This window comes from Scatophagus argus, chromosome 10, assembly GCF_020382885.2.
Source record: "Scatophagus argus isolate fScaArg1 chromosome 10, fScaArg1.pri, whole genome shotgun sequence".
In the NCBI taxonomy this organism is placed as follows: domain Eukaryota; kingdom Metazoa; phylum Chordata; class Actinopteri; family Scatophagidae; genus Scatophagus; species Scatophagus argus.
Genome location: NC_058502.1, coordinates 17,493,160 through 17,508,435, shown reverse-complemented (window position 1 = coordinate 17,508,435; position 15,276 = coordinate 17,493,160). Strand labels below are relative to the sequence as shown.

Below are 15,276 nucleotides of genomic sequence, written 5' to 3'. Positions count from 1 at the left end.
CGACTGGGAATACATTGCACCACCTAATTAATGTCTTTTTAATGCTCTTCTCCTCTAGAGCTTAACTCAGCCCTTCAACTTTGCAACAAACACAACACACACAACAATACAACATGTGGCAGCAGACGGTAAGTGAGACTAAGTAGGTGTGTGCACTGAAGGGGAGCGGAGTGTTTATGGGGAGCTCCATGGAGAAGTGGGCTGGGCTCTGGACTGTGTTCACATGTATTCAAGCATATACACACACAAATAATACATGACTGTGCACACACACACACACACACACACACACACACAGGGTTAAATTCCTTTGTTCAGCCATGAGGTCAGGCAGTGACTCAGCAGATGGCAGAACAATGAATATCTTCATCATCCAAAATTCCCATGGTGCACCAGCTTATCAAGCTGGGCCAGCCCTTATCTGCCAGCTGGCAATACTGGAGGCACCAATGCCCTTCCATACTGACCATTATGGGCTCGACAGGGGGCACGCACGGCTGTAATCCTCCATACTGGTGTTTATTTTTACCACTCAGATCAATGTTTCAGACCTGAAGGATCTTAGAGGGACTGTTTGTCCTTCATGATCACAACGTTGATTGCGGTGAAAATAAACACCCTACAGGGGTATTAAAGCAATATTACACTAGTGCATGGACTGTAGAGTCACAAGTATTCCCCTGTTTTATCTTAATAGGAGTATAAGGTCTACTCGGAGAGGTAAGAAAAAAGAGGGTTGTCTTTTACAGTAACTCTGACAGAAAAACTGCCTTGTTCTGATCATTTTTGACAAGAACAAACAGAATATATATATATATATATTTGGATCAAATGATATCAGGTGAAGGACCCGTCCTTTTCCTACAACAGTCATATCTATGATAAACACACATTCAGTATCTTTAATGATCACAAATAACTCAGTGCAAGTATCCAAAACTGGAGAGGAGTTAAATAATATACCAGTTGTGGAAATTACATAGATGCTAAGGCAGAAGTAATGTACAGGGCTGTTACTGGCATATTACTGAGTGGTGTTAAATGAGTTACAAGTGAATGTTTACTCAATTACAAACTTACTGTGAGTAAGATAACCCACTTAAAGTGTTAACACAACAGCTGTATTAATCTGAGTATTGATTTAATATAGTTTTAATCACATCATCAAAATGTATGTAAACTGATCTACTGCTTATTAGAGATTCTCCCCAATGTATTGCTGAACTCAATACTACCACATTTATATATTCATGTTCAACACAAACTCCACTAAGGTTTTACAGGTTTCCAAATTAGGCCATAAAAAGTGACCATAGTCAGTCGACTTGAGTGTACTGGTAGGTTTTCAGTTTGGATTCCCAGACCTGGGATGGTCTGATACAGAAGTTAATGAGGAATGCTCTTCTGGTAACACTCATGTGTCATTAAGCAAAAAACCTCAGCATTCAGCAAGTAACAATACTCAAATGTTGAGAACAAAACAGTGTGGTTGTGTGTAAACAAGAAGGGACAGTATGGACAGGCTATTACTTCCCAAAACATTATTTCTGTCATTAAAAATAAATGTTAAATCGATTTCTTCATCCTGCAAACTTACCAAAGGGATTTGGAATAATTTCTGTATTTACATGTAATTGCTCTGATAAGTCTTAATAACAAAATAGCTCTCTCAAAGTGGCAAGCCCAGATGTGGACACCAAAGTCTTACTTAGAACTCCTTCCCCTAAGGTAAATCTGTCCACCAAGTTTCATGGAAATCTCTTCGTGAGTTTCTGAGATACCCTCCTGGCAGACAGACAAAGTAACTGGCAGACATGAACATCACATCCTTGGCAGAGGTAAGAAACTCAGTTCAGGAGTATTAAAACAGGATCACTGCTACAGCCTTATCTGCACCATGCAAACTGTAGCTCCCTCTCATCTTTCTTAAACTCTCAAGTACAGTAACACCAACACAAGTTCTGAATTTTAGGAGGAGGCCTAACATAGCGGTCATTAAACCTGACACTTTCAGCATCTTTTACCCAAAGTGCTAATGAGACATATCTAATAAAACAAACGTAACAGCACAAGTAAATCTTGAGAACATCCTTGTCTGCCAAAAGTAAAAACTGTAATCCTGTTTTGATGGCATGAGCCAACCTGTGAATGATAAAACTAAATGATGGCTGACTTCTGCAGAAGTGCACCAAAAAGTGATTAATAAGCGCTCATGGGCAAGCCTATTCTCCAATTCTGAGGTGCTGCTCTGTGCTGTTATTGACTGTTGACTGTGCTGGATGAGACTTGTCTATTATTGCTGTGGGATTATGATAAGAAGTGATCGATTCCCCTCTCTGTGCCGTGGATGTCAGATTGATTATGTGACCCAGACCTGAGATGATGGTGTAGCCGATGCCCCTCGGCCGGCCAAGATCCTGGTCAATGGCTGTTATCTTCCGCACTTCGTATCCCTGCAGAGAAGAAGACATGCATGCGCACAGGCACGCACAGACACATACACACACACACACACACACACACACACACACAGACAACATACTGTATAAGCTGCACGTAATCCTCCACGGTTACATTTTTGAGAATTTTCTACGGCATTTTCCACTTTAATCTGACATGTTATGACAAGACACCCGGTGTCACAGTAAATATCTCTCAGCAAATTAAATAATCACATTCCTATTGTGTGGCATTTGTCCTCTGCTGTGTGCACAAAATGAAGTTTGTGACATTTATAATATAAAAAACATTTTTGGCCTTAAAGATGGGAATGAATCAATAAAATGTGTAGCTGGATCCATTCACTTGGAGATACATTTCCCACTCAGATACCCATCACATCACAAGACCATGAATGTGTACTTTTCTCCCATAAACATACCAAACATAGGAGCACTGTATTGCCACTTTGAAAAGGAAAGAAATATTAAAACTGTGACAAAGTGACAAAGAGCATCATGGGACAATTAAATATTTGTCATAATGGAGCGTGGGGTTTATTTCTCCTTTCACTGTTTCATAACCCTCCAGTTGCACCAATTAGTCCACAAGTCAACCAAACCATAGTATGACAGTTGGAGAAAAAAAAAAACAACAACAACAGAAAAAAGAGAGAAAAAAAAGCCATTTGGAAAGCCTTTGATCCACTGAGCTTTCTCAGCCTTCGTGCCTCAATCAGACACGGTGGTGATACTTAAAAACCCCCGCGCTGCAGTGAGAGATGGTGAGACCCTCCCTACCTTCCAATTTCCTCCCTCCTCTCCTTCTCTCACCCTCCCTCGCTCCCCCCTTAGCTCCCTCGCTCACACCCAAGCAAGCTGCCTCCCATTGATCCTGCAAATTGTGTCTAAGGCGTGTTTATGCTCCATTTCTGCCAAAGCATCTCCTGTCATTGACCAATTACAGCAGAATCAATTACAAGCCTTTTAGAGAGACTGATTCACACCAATCACTAGCTGAGAGGGAAACACACACACACGCACACACACGAAAGATTTAGGGACAGCCTAAGAGAGAAATAAGGACTAGAAAGAAAGCAAGTGCGGAGAAGAAGTGATGCTGAAGTAATATGAGCAATATTCTCGAGCTGTCCAAACAAGTGGAATATGTTCAATCAACCGTCAAAGATACAATCCCCCTCCCACAAACACACACACACACACACACACACACACACACACACACACACCAAACCAAAGAAACCCCCCCATCATCCTTTCATTTGTAGCTATACAGTGCATTACCACCCCCCACCCCCACCACCACCAATCCATTCTCCTTTTTTCTTTTTCTCCTCATTGATTTGACAGCCAAATTGTGTTTGTCCTAGAAGGGGTTTAAATGTCAGTCCAACCAGCATGGATTCGCAGCTATAACAGCTGAAAACCCTGCACTGTGATTTCATCTGAAAAAAAAAAAAACAAAAAAAAACAAAAAACAAAAAAACAAACAAACAAAAAAAAAATTCTTTGACTCTTTGTCAAAGTTTTTTTATGGATGACGGGTTGATTGGCTGGAGAAAAGGGGAAAGACAGACACAGAGAAACAAACAGGAACTGAGAGAGACAGAGGCAGAAAATGAGGGTTTTTTTGTACGTGTGTGAGTGTGTATGCCCTCACACCTTTGAGAAATGACCTATGACAGGGATCCAAGTTTGATTTCCCTTTACGTGTAAATGTCATGGGCCTTGAGAACAGTTGACACTCGTTCCGTCACTGTACGCCCTCGGCTTATCACTGCCCAACAGTGCCTAATGGAAATGACACATGCCTGTTAGAATAGCATGAGGTGTGTGTGTGTGTGTGTGTGTATGTGGAGGCAGGGAGATACTGATGGCCTGTATTTCTGTTTCTTACTTTAAGCACTGTTGTTATCCTCTCTGTATCTGATGTGGGGTCAAAGGGGCTCAGTAACAGATTTTTGGTTTGTCTTCCTGCCATGACCTCCTCCTATAGTGTTGCAGTAATAGGATTATACACTGCCCCCTAATGTTAGAGGCAGCAGCTACAATACTCCAAGGCAGTATTACTGAGGCTTAACGCTGCTCAGCTGCTGTGAGAAATCTGGAATCCACTCACCAATGTCAATTTTGTGATCCAACATGTTGCCGCTCATTTTAACTCTCTGCTCTTTATTCATCAACTAACTTTTCCCTTTCTCCTTTCACCTCTTGTCATTTCACCCCAACATTCTCTTTCTGCCCCCCCCCCCCCCTCCAACCCTTTTCCTCCTGTTGTGACCTTCCCGCTGACAGTTGATGAATCAGAGAGTTGGAGAGACACCAGGCGTCGACTCCGTCACGCCCCGTTAATATGCATGCAAATGTAGCACTTGACATTTCTACTACGGCGCATGCAGGCCGGGGACGAGGGATGTGCGGATAGGTGTTTGAGTGGGGGAAGGCTGGGTTGGGTGAGTCAGAGGGGAGAGACTTTGGGAGAGAGAGAATGAAAACTGATAGAGAGAGAGAGAAGAAATAAGGATGGACAGTATTATGCCCCAGTGTGTAATTCCCTCTCTACGAGTGGAAAACATCAATAGCTGAACCATTAGCCACCTGGGAACTGAGTTTAGAGGACTGACGCAGGGAAGTGAACATAATGGTGTACAGGGAAACAGACGCTCAGTGTACTACAAACCCACTTGCAATAAAGACAAAAGTAAGGTCACTGTAAGACTCCACTACTTAGTTCTTCCTACAGTACACAGGCTTCATACTTCACATACATGCAGCACATGAGGTAGCATAGTGAGATAAATCCTAAAGCTCCTGTGACCTTTGCTAGAGGCCTCCCATCCCTGAAGCAGGACTGTAAATCTCCCACAGTAATTACAGTCTCCAGCACCTGCAGTACTGCATGTAGGGGTCCAGGGCTGAGGCTGGGTGTGTGTGGTCTCCTTGGGGGAGAGGGGTGAGGCTCAGGAGTAAGGATGAGAGGTGAGACATCCTGCCCTGATAATAACTCAGGGTTCTGTTTTTAACCATATTTCTCTTGCACCTGCTTCAAACACTTCCTGAATAATCAAAGAGGAGAACAAACATGGGACTGGGGGAGCGGGGGAAGAGCAATGCCGTGAAGGATAAGTGGAACGTCTTGGCAACAGAGAAGGATGCGAGAAGGAAATGGATCAATTACAGGGCTTCACATAAAAGCTGCAAGAATAGGACACATGATGTGTGAAATTGTATTACTGACCAGTGGAACATCCTCCTCTATGTTGGTACTGTATGGCAGATTAGTGAAAATGGGGTCCATGTCCTGGACATCAGTGATGCTGATAGCTAAGTTGGCAAGCCGGGACAGAGGTCTCAGTTTGTCTTGATCCTAAGAGAAGTAAAAAAAAAACCCAAAACGCTCAGCATATGTGCATTCATCTTACTGAGTGTGTTGTGACTAAATGCCTGTTATGTGTTTGCTGACCGTGGCGTTGACAGTGAGCTGGTACGCTGAGGTTGTCTCGTAGTCCAGGGGTCTGATGACAGTGACGGTGCCTCGGGCCCCATCGATGGCAAAGAATGGAGAAGGTGGCTGGAAGGAGAAGAGAACGCTGCCTCCAGTGCCCTGGTCCGGATCTGTGGCGTTCACCATGAACACTGATCTGCCCACTGGTGTGTTCTGAAAGAGTAGACAGACAGACACAAACACACACACTCAGTTAGCCCTGAGCTCAGGCAAAAGGCAAGCCAGAAACATGAATGTGATTCTAGTACATGTGCTGATTTACACTGAACATGTTTTCCGTAATTACGGTCATACACAAATGTTAAGGATGAATATTAATATACTACTTGTTTACACAGAAGCCTTATCTAGCTACACAGTCACAGGACAATTTAATTTTGTGATAATATTTGGAAGACAATGTCTTAGTTGTGACTATGAACATGGATATCTATCCACTGCAGCTACTCCCCCTAATCATCACTACAAATCAAGTTATTCTTGGTCAAACTGGAACAGCTAAGGGAAATGATTGATGAATAGCAAGAGCAGTCGAATTATTTACCTCACTGGATACGAAAGTGGGAAAACATTAAAGGATAAATATATGAGATTTTGAACATTAATATGGCAAAAACAAAAGCTTTAGTTAAGTAAAGATTTAATGAAGCCATGTGGTCCTGAACAGAGAGTGACATCAAACTCTGTTTGTTGGCTGGCTGCCCATTCATGGTAGCACGTCCATCGTTCTGTCCTCCTCTGTCTGTTTTCAGCATGGCTTCTTGGTAAGAAACATTCTCATATTACCTCTGAACATTGCACTAAAATATGGTTCTGAAAACATCTGAACCAAGAAATAAACTATGCGTTATTATATTTGATCAGCACTGCCTAATTTCCATGAGGTCCATGAGCAGTGTGTGTTAAGATGCAAACTATATAGCAGCTGTTTAAAATTAAACCCTTAGCCTGTGCTGCATGATTCATCGAAAATATTTTTAGGCTTGTTTTGCAGCTCAGAAGGTTGTTTTGTTGGTTGTCTTTTCCGTTAAAAAGTTTTTTGAAAGAAAAAAATGCTGCGATGAAACCATGGTGCTATCTTGCTGCGTGGCAGGGGCCTGCACATTTCCCTGGAACCTCAACCGATAAAGGGTTGAGAAGAGATAATGACCTAAATTTTCATTTTGTGCTGAACTTTTTTCATTACTTTCTGGAGACTGTCCATACCCAGCTCTGTCCATACCCAGAGTTTAATTTGGGCTCACAAGACACATTTATGGCATCCCAGTTCGGCAGAATAAAACACTCCTGTAGTTGTCTAAAACAGATTTTACTCTTATGATGCAACTTCAGTGACATAGTGATATCTTATTGTCAGAGAATATTTGTGACACCTTTTCTGTCTATAAATATAAGCACTGTCTATGTGTGATGGCTGCTCAAAATTGCTTTGAGTATCTAAAAGCTAAGAGTTCAGAAAAAATCAACTGGGCAGAAACCCTGCACAATACCAGAGTACTGTTTGTCTTAGTAATGGTCATTGTCAAAAACCGGCATGTAAAGGCCATATAAAGAAGCCCTGGGCATTGCAGAGCAGCTTGTCTGTAAGTTTCAGGAAATTACTTCATTAATTGGAATTTTATCTCAAAACACACACACACACACACACACACACACACACACAGAGCAATAAGAAATGAGAATACCTAAGATATAAGAAAAAAGGTTGTGTGGGAGGACAGGAGTGTTTCCAGGTGTATTATTGCAAAGGAATGCTTGCAAATGCCCTTACATTCACACACGCACACACACACATAGCCCAGAGTGTGTGGCCTTGTTTACTGCAGGGGGAGAGTGTGACCACATGGGGAGGTCATGGTGTTGAACCAAGCTGGGCCCTGAGCCAAAGCTAAAGTGACACAGTGAGAGAACAGTTGACCCCACAGTCTGTCTACAGTGGTGTCAGGGGATTGTGGAGGTGTATTTGCATGTGTGTGTGTGTGTGTGTACACATAGATACTATCTTGTGCTATTGTTTTGGTGTGTGTGCCTTGGTTTAGAACATGTGTGTGTTTGTTTATGGGGTAAGACTGTGTTTAAGGACATACGCATGCATGTATTGTAATTTGTGTAATAAAGTCTCTCTCTCTCTCTGTGTGTGTGTGTGTGTGTGTGTGTGTGTGTGTGAGAGAGAGAGAGAGAGAGAGAAAGAGAGAGACTTAGATCTCTTGACCCAATGTCTTATCGTCAAGGACAGCGGGGCATCACCCAGGTAACACAACATCTCAGCATGGCCAGACTAACTGCTTCTGTCTGCATGATTTTACATTACAGCTGCTGCACATAGACATTCTCAGTCTCTCTACTCCTGACATTCTTCTCACTTGATTTCCCTTCTTTATCTTTATCCCACGGGTCTGTACACATGCATGAATAGTGCTGGAAAGTGGTCTGTCTAACGAGATTAAGCCAGATTGTCACATCGGACTGGAGGGACACAAAGAGGAGAGGGACCCGAGTAGTATAGCTGCAGGGGAAGACGAAGGGAATAACAACTGCCAGTGAGAGCAACAGATGTCATGAGGTCAAGTTTCTTAACTTTGGAGGTGGAACCCCTCTGATGTATGTAGACAGGGATTTGTGAGAGCAATGTATTGAAATTTAATGTATTTTAGATGAAATCAAATATGTGCATTTGAAAGTCAGAATTGACACTAAATGAGGATTTAGACTTAGATCTTAGGTGGGTAAACTTTCAACACAAATTATTTGCTTAAGTGATGGTTTCTTTTATGTTTTGCTCAACTGTAAAGAAAAGCACTGTGGCTACCAGTGTGAGAGAAGAACACCAGTAAGTAGGAAGTCCCTCTTACTTCGTAAAGTAAAAATATATGTCTCAGGGAAAAAAAAGGAAGAATCAGAACAAGAACTAAACTAAGATGAGTACGAAACATTCAAAAATTAACTAAAATGTGAAGAAATAACAGTTTTGATACACAGACACACACACATATATGCATAATTCATGACATCCTTGACAGCTATGTATATTGTGTTGGTTTGTCTATCTGTGAATTCCTTGGGGTTCCTTTCCATTGCTGGAGATCGCTAGTGGCAAGGCAAGTAAACACTTTTTGACTGGTAGGTAAACAGTTGTTAATGATAATGTTGGTGATTTACATTTATTTGTAAATCAATGATAATGGCTATTTATGTTGGCATATAAAAGTAACTAACTGTACTATGTCAATGTCAAACAACATTAATGAGTCTGCAAGCTGACCTTAATACTGACTGCATTTTCTTGTTTCTCATGACAGGGATGGACACCTCAACATTCTTGTGACACACTGTCCCCAAACTGCTTGGAGTATGAATGCAACAGATGGCCAATTTTTGCATGTTCATATAACTATGTCTGCTCTGCTCGCAGAAGCGCCACTGAACTTAAAAGCTAAACTGAAGTAAATCTTGTAGATTTCTCACTGAGTAATGGAACACAGTTACTAACCCACTCCCCCACAACAATAACTGCATTTGAATAAACGTCTAAGCTGCATTTCTCTGATACATTTATTATGCTTGTCAAGTCTGCTTACGAGAGGACTGGAAACACCTGTAAAAGGTACCCCACAGCCTGCAGCATGACACCGGAGCACAGGCACAAATTAAATGGACAGAAATACACAACATCAAACTCGAGGTGTCTGAGAATTCCTGCTTGTGCTTGTTTGTGTGTATGTATGTGTATGTGCACTTGTATATATGTGTATCTAGCATGAGTGTCTGCTTTATCAACTTTGCTTTGATGTCAAGGAGGGAGTTGAGCATTAGGTGAATCGGTGTGAATGAGTGTGTGTGTGTGTGTGTGTGTGTGTGTGTGTGTGTGTGTGTGTGTGAGTGAGAGAGAGAGAGAGAGAGAAAGAGAGAAAGTCTGTGAGTCTGTGTGTGTGTATACATCTCTTTTTAAACAGGAAGTGTGTGTGGATGAGATTTGGATGTGTGTGGACAGAGTGTGTGATATGACATATCCTTTTCCTTCCCTAAAGCATGCCAGTTTCTATCTCTCCCTATACAGCAGCCGGTGAAACAATGACTCATTAACACCACCCAGTGTCAAATGCCACAAGGTTCAGTAAATAATGCCACACACTCGGAGCAGTAAACAGACACACACACACAAGTTTTGATCTCCGCAATTTGACAGTACCATGGTGTTCAAAGCAGTTCATGCAACAATAGTTTAAAAGCTTTGCTGAGAAGCACAGATGACCTGCTCTCAACAGTATGTGTCAGAGTGCCAGTGAGGTACCTGAGAGGTTAGCAGACTTAGCTATGTGCAGATGAACGTCATCTTTGAGCTGCTATTAGATTGTAGAGGCTTAGATCCTTGCTAAAAGAGTCACGGTAGAACTGGTAACCATTCACCTTACTCATAACGACCTTCTTTTGTTTCTCTCTATCCTCTCCTCCTTGCCCAGCAAGGACTGACAAGACCAGTGGTTCCTAAACTGGGCACCACTGCAAGGTGCGAGAAGTACTGTGTGCTTCACTACCTATTCCTTCAAGTGCAAAAGCCAGTTGGTTAGGCATGGCTCATATTCCCGCAGACTGTATATGTCTTGACAGGTCTTTGTTTCTGTTAAATAAATAGGGGCCATTTCCTGTGGGAAGCAAAAATGTTAAGTGGTAAGACAGTCCCAAGGGGATGAAGAGAGTTCCCTGCTGTGCCTTATCTGAAGTGCACTGCAGGAATCACCCTATTCTCATTTGAGAGCTACTCGTTATGTAAGGAGAGGAGGAGGAGAGACACATTATAGAGTATACAAAGAAAGAGAGACGCAGATTCAAAAGGGGAAGCATATGATTATTATGATCTGATTATTCAGACTTCTTGTTGCCTTATAAGCCTTAAAGAGAATTCATTCACACTTTGCCATTACTTAATACTGTAGGTACTTCACAATTACAACCAAATATTGATATCCTTGGATTTCACACTGCTTATGCATACTGATTTATGTTGTATGATGCTCTTTTATTTGATTATCATTGAAATATGTCCAGAACTTGATTAGCCACCAATGACAAATTCAGTAGATTGGACAGGTATTACAAGCAAACCTCATTGTAAATAAAGTCCTGTAGTTCACATTACATCCAGTAAGAGAGCAAGGAAACTCTGAAAGCCCTCAAGTTCAAAGAACTTTTGGTAATGGTCCAAGATAGAGCTGTGTTGAGGCACAGATCCATGGAAAAGACATTACTAAATCAATGTATGGCAAGTATGAAGTATGGCACTTGCTGTATGACACAGGAATGGATTCTTCTCAGGCAAAGATCCTTGAAGAATGCACTCAGCCAAAATTATATGTTTCAGTATGTGAAACCACACAGTAAAGACAATCCTTGATTGGCTCCAGAAACGGTCTGAATGTTCAGAGAAGATCCACTCAGCAAACCAACAACAGCCAGAGACACTTAAAGACTACTAGTGCACTCAGTTCTAATTGAGAGAGCTTGATGGATTTGGAAAGGAAAGATGGATGGAGAAGTGATAATTCAGAAGACTAATGCAGAAGCTGGAACTGCAGCCAATGGCAGTTCTATAAGTAATACATAACGGGTCTGAACACTTTTTGTACCTCCTGTAAACGTAACATTTCAGCTGTCCATTGAAACTTGAAGGAGTATTGTACGTAGTTTGATTGTGAGGAAGTAATATTTAAAGAAAAACTACACTGCTTCACAAAGTAAAGGAGACAAATTTCTTGCCAAATCCCCTTAAGGTACCAAAGGAGAAACAACAATGTCAGAAATAAAAAGAGAGAAAATGACATGACAACAAGTTGCAAGGTGATTGAGAAAAATGAAAGACAGGGGAAGACAGACAGTGAGGGACAGGAAAGAAAGCATGAGCACATATGAGCATATGAAAGTCTAAACCCATCACTAACAGCCATGAGATAACTAATAAAGGAGGGAGACCCTATTCACTTTTAACCGTGGGTCTGCTGTATAATGTGGTGGTGCACGGCTGTCTGTACTGCCTGGGCTGAAGGGAGCAGCGGAGTGCTTGTCTCCTATGGGTCAAATTTGAGGTTCAACATGACAGCAGACTTCTGAGGCCCTGGAGACTCAAGGCTGGCAAGACCTCAGGACTACATAGCCCAGTTTCTCTGTGGGACCTTGAGGAATGACAGTGCCTGAAATCCACCGAGGGCTGAAGCTTTAAATACAGTGGATTCCAGTGGTTAAAAGTCAGCTCTATCTCCTCTACAGAATCCTTGAGGGAGTAGTCACCAGAGTGTGTGTTGATGTTCTGTCCAACAGAAACTTTGTTTAATTCATTTATTCATCAGTGATGGAAGAACTGCAGCCAAATTCACTCAGACTGCAGTGTAAAGGCAGATTGCACTCTTCAGGTGCAGAAGCTAAAAGCCCCAATTTAGTGTACGATTTGTTCCAAAAATTATGTAAATCACCCAAACACAGCTCTTGTAATGGAGAGGTAAGTACAGTGCTATTGAAAGCATGATGAGGGGAGAGTACGATATGAAAAATAAAAATTCTTAGCTTTCTACATTTTTTTTTTTTTTTTAAATGAATACTCATTATCAGCCTGAATGTGAACGTCTTGCATCGGTAGCATGTCACTGTTAATCGTTTAAAAAAGGGCCGTGAAGGTAACACCTTTACTCTGCAGTAAAACAGCTCTCTTTAAATAAAACTGGTTCGGTGTCCATCAGCTATGGAATTGACATAATTCTAGCTTTATTCACAGCGTGTTTGCATTCATTACCATTCTTGACAATCAAACTCTGACTAATTTAATTCATTAATCAAAAAATGACCTGAAACAGCACTAAGTGTTATGTCGGATCCATGCCAGCATTCCCCTCTCTCATGCTTAACTACTTAATCTGATCAGAATTCGTATACCTATGATACTTATAACAACAAATACAATGCATTGATTTTGAGCTCAGAAAAGGTCATGAATTTAACCTGAAATTTTTATTGTCTCCAGATCATTGACAATGTGCCCAAAAAAAGCTGCTCTGCTAAATACTGTCATGTTTTGTTGATAGTCCCTGAAACAAAGTGATCTCATTTACAAATAAATGTAAATTAAATGCTTTTGGTTAGAGCAATGGACTTTTTTTGGAAAGGGATGTTGGATCAAATTTTACCTACAAGTATGTGGACATGGAACAGCAACGTTTGGGCTTGAGTGTGTATGTTTGTGTTGTGGTTATCCATGTGCCCCACCTAATAATACATTTGTACCAGCATAATCTACTCTATACTACTGAAGAATTTTTTGTCAAAAGGGGACCTTAGATAGTTTTCTAATTTACACATTTTCATCACCAGGATTTGGTACTAAAAGTGAGAAGTGATTAATTCTTACAGACAACAACAGACTGCGCAGTGGTTCCAATGATGACAAATCGATCAGGTGCTACTGTCCTTTCTCCCATTATGTTCTGCCCTGCCCTCTGTTGATTCAGTAAGAAATGGTCAGCCAAAAGTCAGTCTCTGACACACTATTTCTGTTACTTTAAGTCAAATGAACTTTTTGTTCTACCTAGTAAAAGCCATGGCAAACCCACATACTTTTGAGAACAATGTTCTGCTTTTATATTGTCAGTAAATGTTAAAGACATGGTGATTTGCAAGTGCCTGGGTTTTGCCCTCCTGCTGCTCACAGCTCCAGAGGCCCAGCTGTTCACTACAATAGAGCCATGATTACACCTACACTGCTCCTGAGGTTCTCAGTTCCTCCCCGGCTGTCTGCTCTCTGCTTCCAACCCAGCAGGCATGTGATTGTACCAGCTCCGCTCACCCTTTCACTGCCTTCCTCTTGCAACCTCTGTCACTTCATCAGCGCCTCCCACATCTGGCACCTTGTCACACCGCTGTTGGTATAATCCTGACCACGTAATTGCCTCGAGGGACCGGGGGACATGCCCCCACCCCCAGACTCGTGTACGAAATGTACAAACGACATTTGACCCCTCAAAAAACTGTCATACATTAATACAAGTTCAAGCTCATGTTTCCTGTGATTAATTACACTTGGCTGGGTGGGGGCAGAATTCATTATAATAAGTTTAGTGGTATATTGCAAAACAAACACAAGAAGATGATTATCTGTGGATTCTCTGTTGATCTCTTGATCTCACACACCAGTAACTGTCAGTGGAAGAGCAACCTCACAAGTGAGCAATTCTGCTCCACGAGCAAGAGGCTGCGAGGAGCGCAGACTCTCCACACGCACTTGCGACTGCATAACACGCTCACTTGCCGAATTTTGAGTTTGGGACTTGGAGGTGGGGATAAGCTGACAACATCTTCCCCCTTTCTGATGGAGAATCCAAAGATTTAAATCTTAAGTGCAGCTATGCTCTCTTTATAAAAAAAAAACAACAACAACAAAAAAACAAAAACAAAAAACAGTCATGTGCCCAAATGAGTTACTTTCAGTACTTAATTTTTTTCCACAAAGTAAGAACCCTTCAAAGGGTGCTCTGATCAGTTCAAGTGTCCCTCTGGTCAGTCAAAGCACCTCCTCTGTATGATGAAGATAACATGCCCTTTGGTCAAAATAAACTCCATGATAAACATAATTAAAAATAACCATAATGCTGTGAAAGTCAAAGGCGTCACGAGTTTTATCCCTTCTTGAAGTGCTGGTGCTGCTACAAGCCAAAGGTTTAAGCCATCACTTGCTTGTTTCTTTCAAAAGAAAAAAACATTCATCATAAATATAATGCTAGAAGTCCAAATGACTTGAACCACAAACATACCCAAGGGTCATCTGAATCTATCATTCTATAGTATTTATACATAAAATGTATCAACTGTTGGTAATAATTTCACAGTGTGCAGCTTTGGCAGAGATGCTGAAGCAGGTGAATCACAAGAACTCTTAAATTAATCATAGAGGTGACACACAAAGCCATATTTCACATTTGAAATTAGCTTATTAATAATTCACTGGTATTGAAACAAGACTAAGTGTCCTTCATTTGAAAGCCTCCAACAGTAAATGGGAAAAATTCAACAAAATGATTTACACTCCATTTTAAAGAAAGTTAAACCATACACAGGCTTTTATGCAGTTTGAATTCTTGAAAAAACATCCATAGAGTATATGGCGAATTTGTGTATGCATACTGTGTGTGAAGCATGTGCATATTACCAGGGGGCAAAAGGATAAGAATCACAAAGACCTCACCCTCAGAACTGTGTAGCCTCACAATCTCACTAACATCTAGACAGTTGAACCAGTGTGCTGTATAATATGGGCAGAAGCTCAGCTTATGC

The 15,276-nt window shown here is 41.4% G+C and overlaps 1 protein-coding gene across 6 annotated transcripts in view; it reads right to left on the bottom strand.

The window, feature by feature from the left end:
* The window catches only part of cdh23 (cadherin-related 23), a 155,420-nt gene that overhangs the window by 84,561 nt on the left and 55,583 nt on the right, over positions 1-15,276 (bottom strand). For all 6 annotated transcript variants that reach the window (XM_046401031.1, XM_046401034.1, XM_046401032.1 and 3 more), the window contains 3 exons: positions 5,923-6,117; positions 5,698-5,826; positions 2,375-2,453 (listed from right to left, as the gene is read on the bottom strand). In XM_046401031.1, coding sequence (XP_046256987.1) covers positions 2,375-2,453; positions 5,698-5,826; positions 5,923-6,117 — 403 coding nt within the window. The remainder of the gene's footprint in view (positions 1-2,374; positions 2,454-5,697; positions 5,827-5,922; positions 6,118-15,276) is intronic.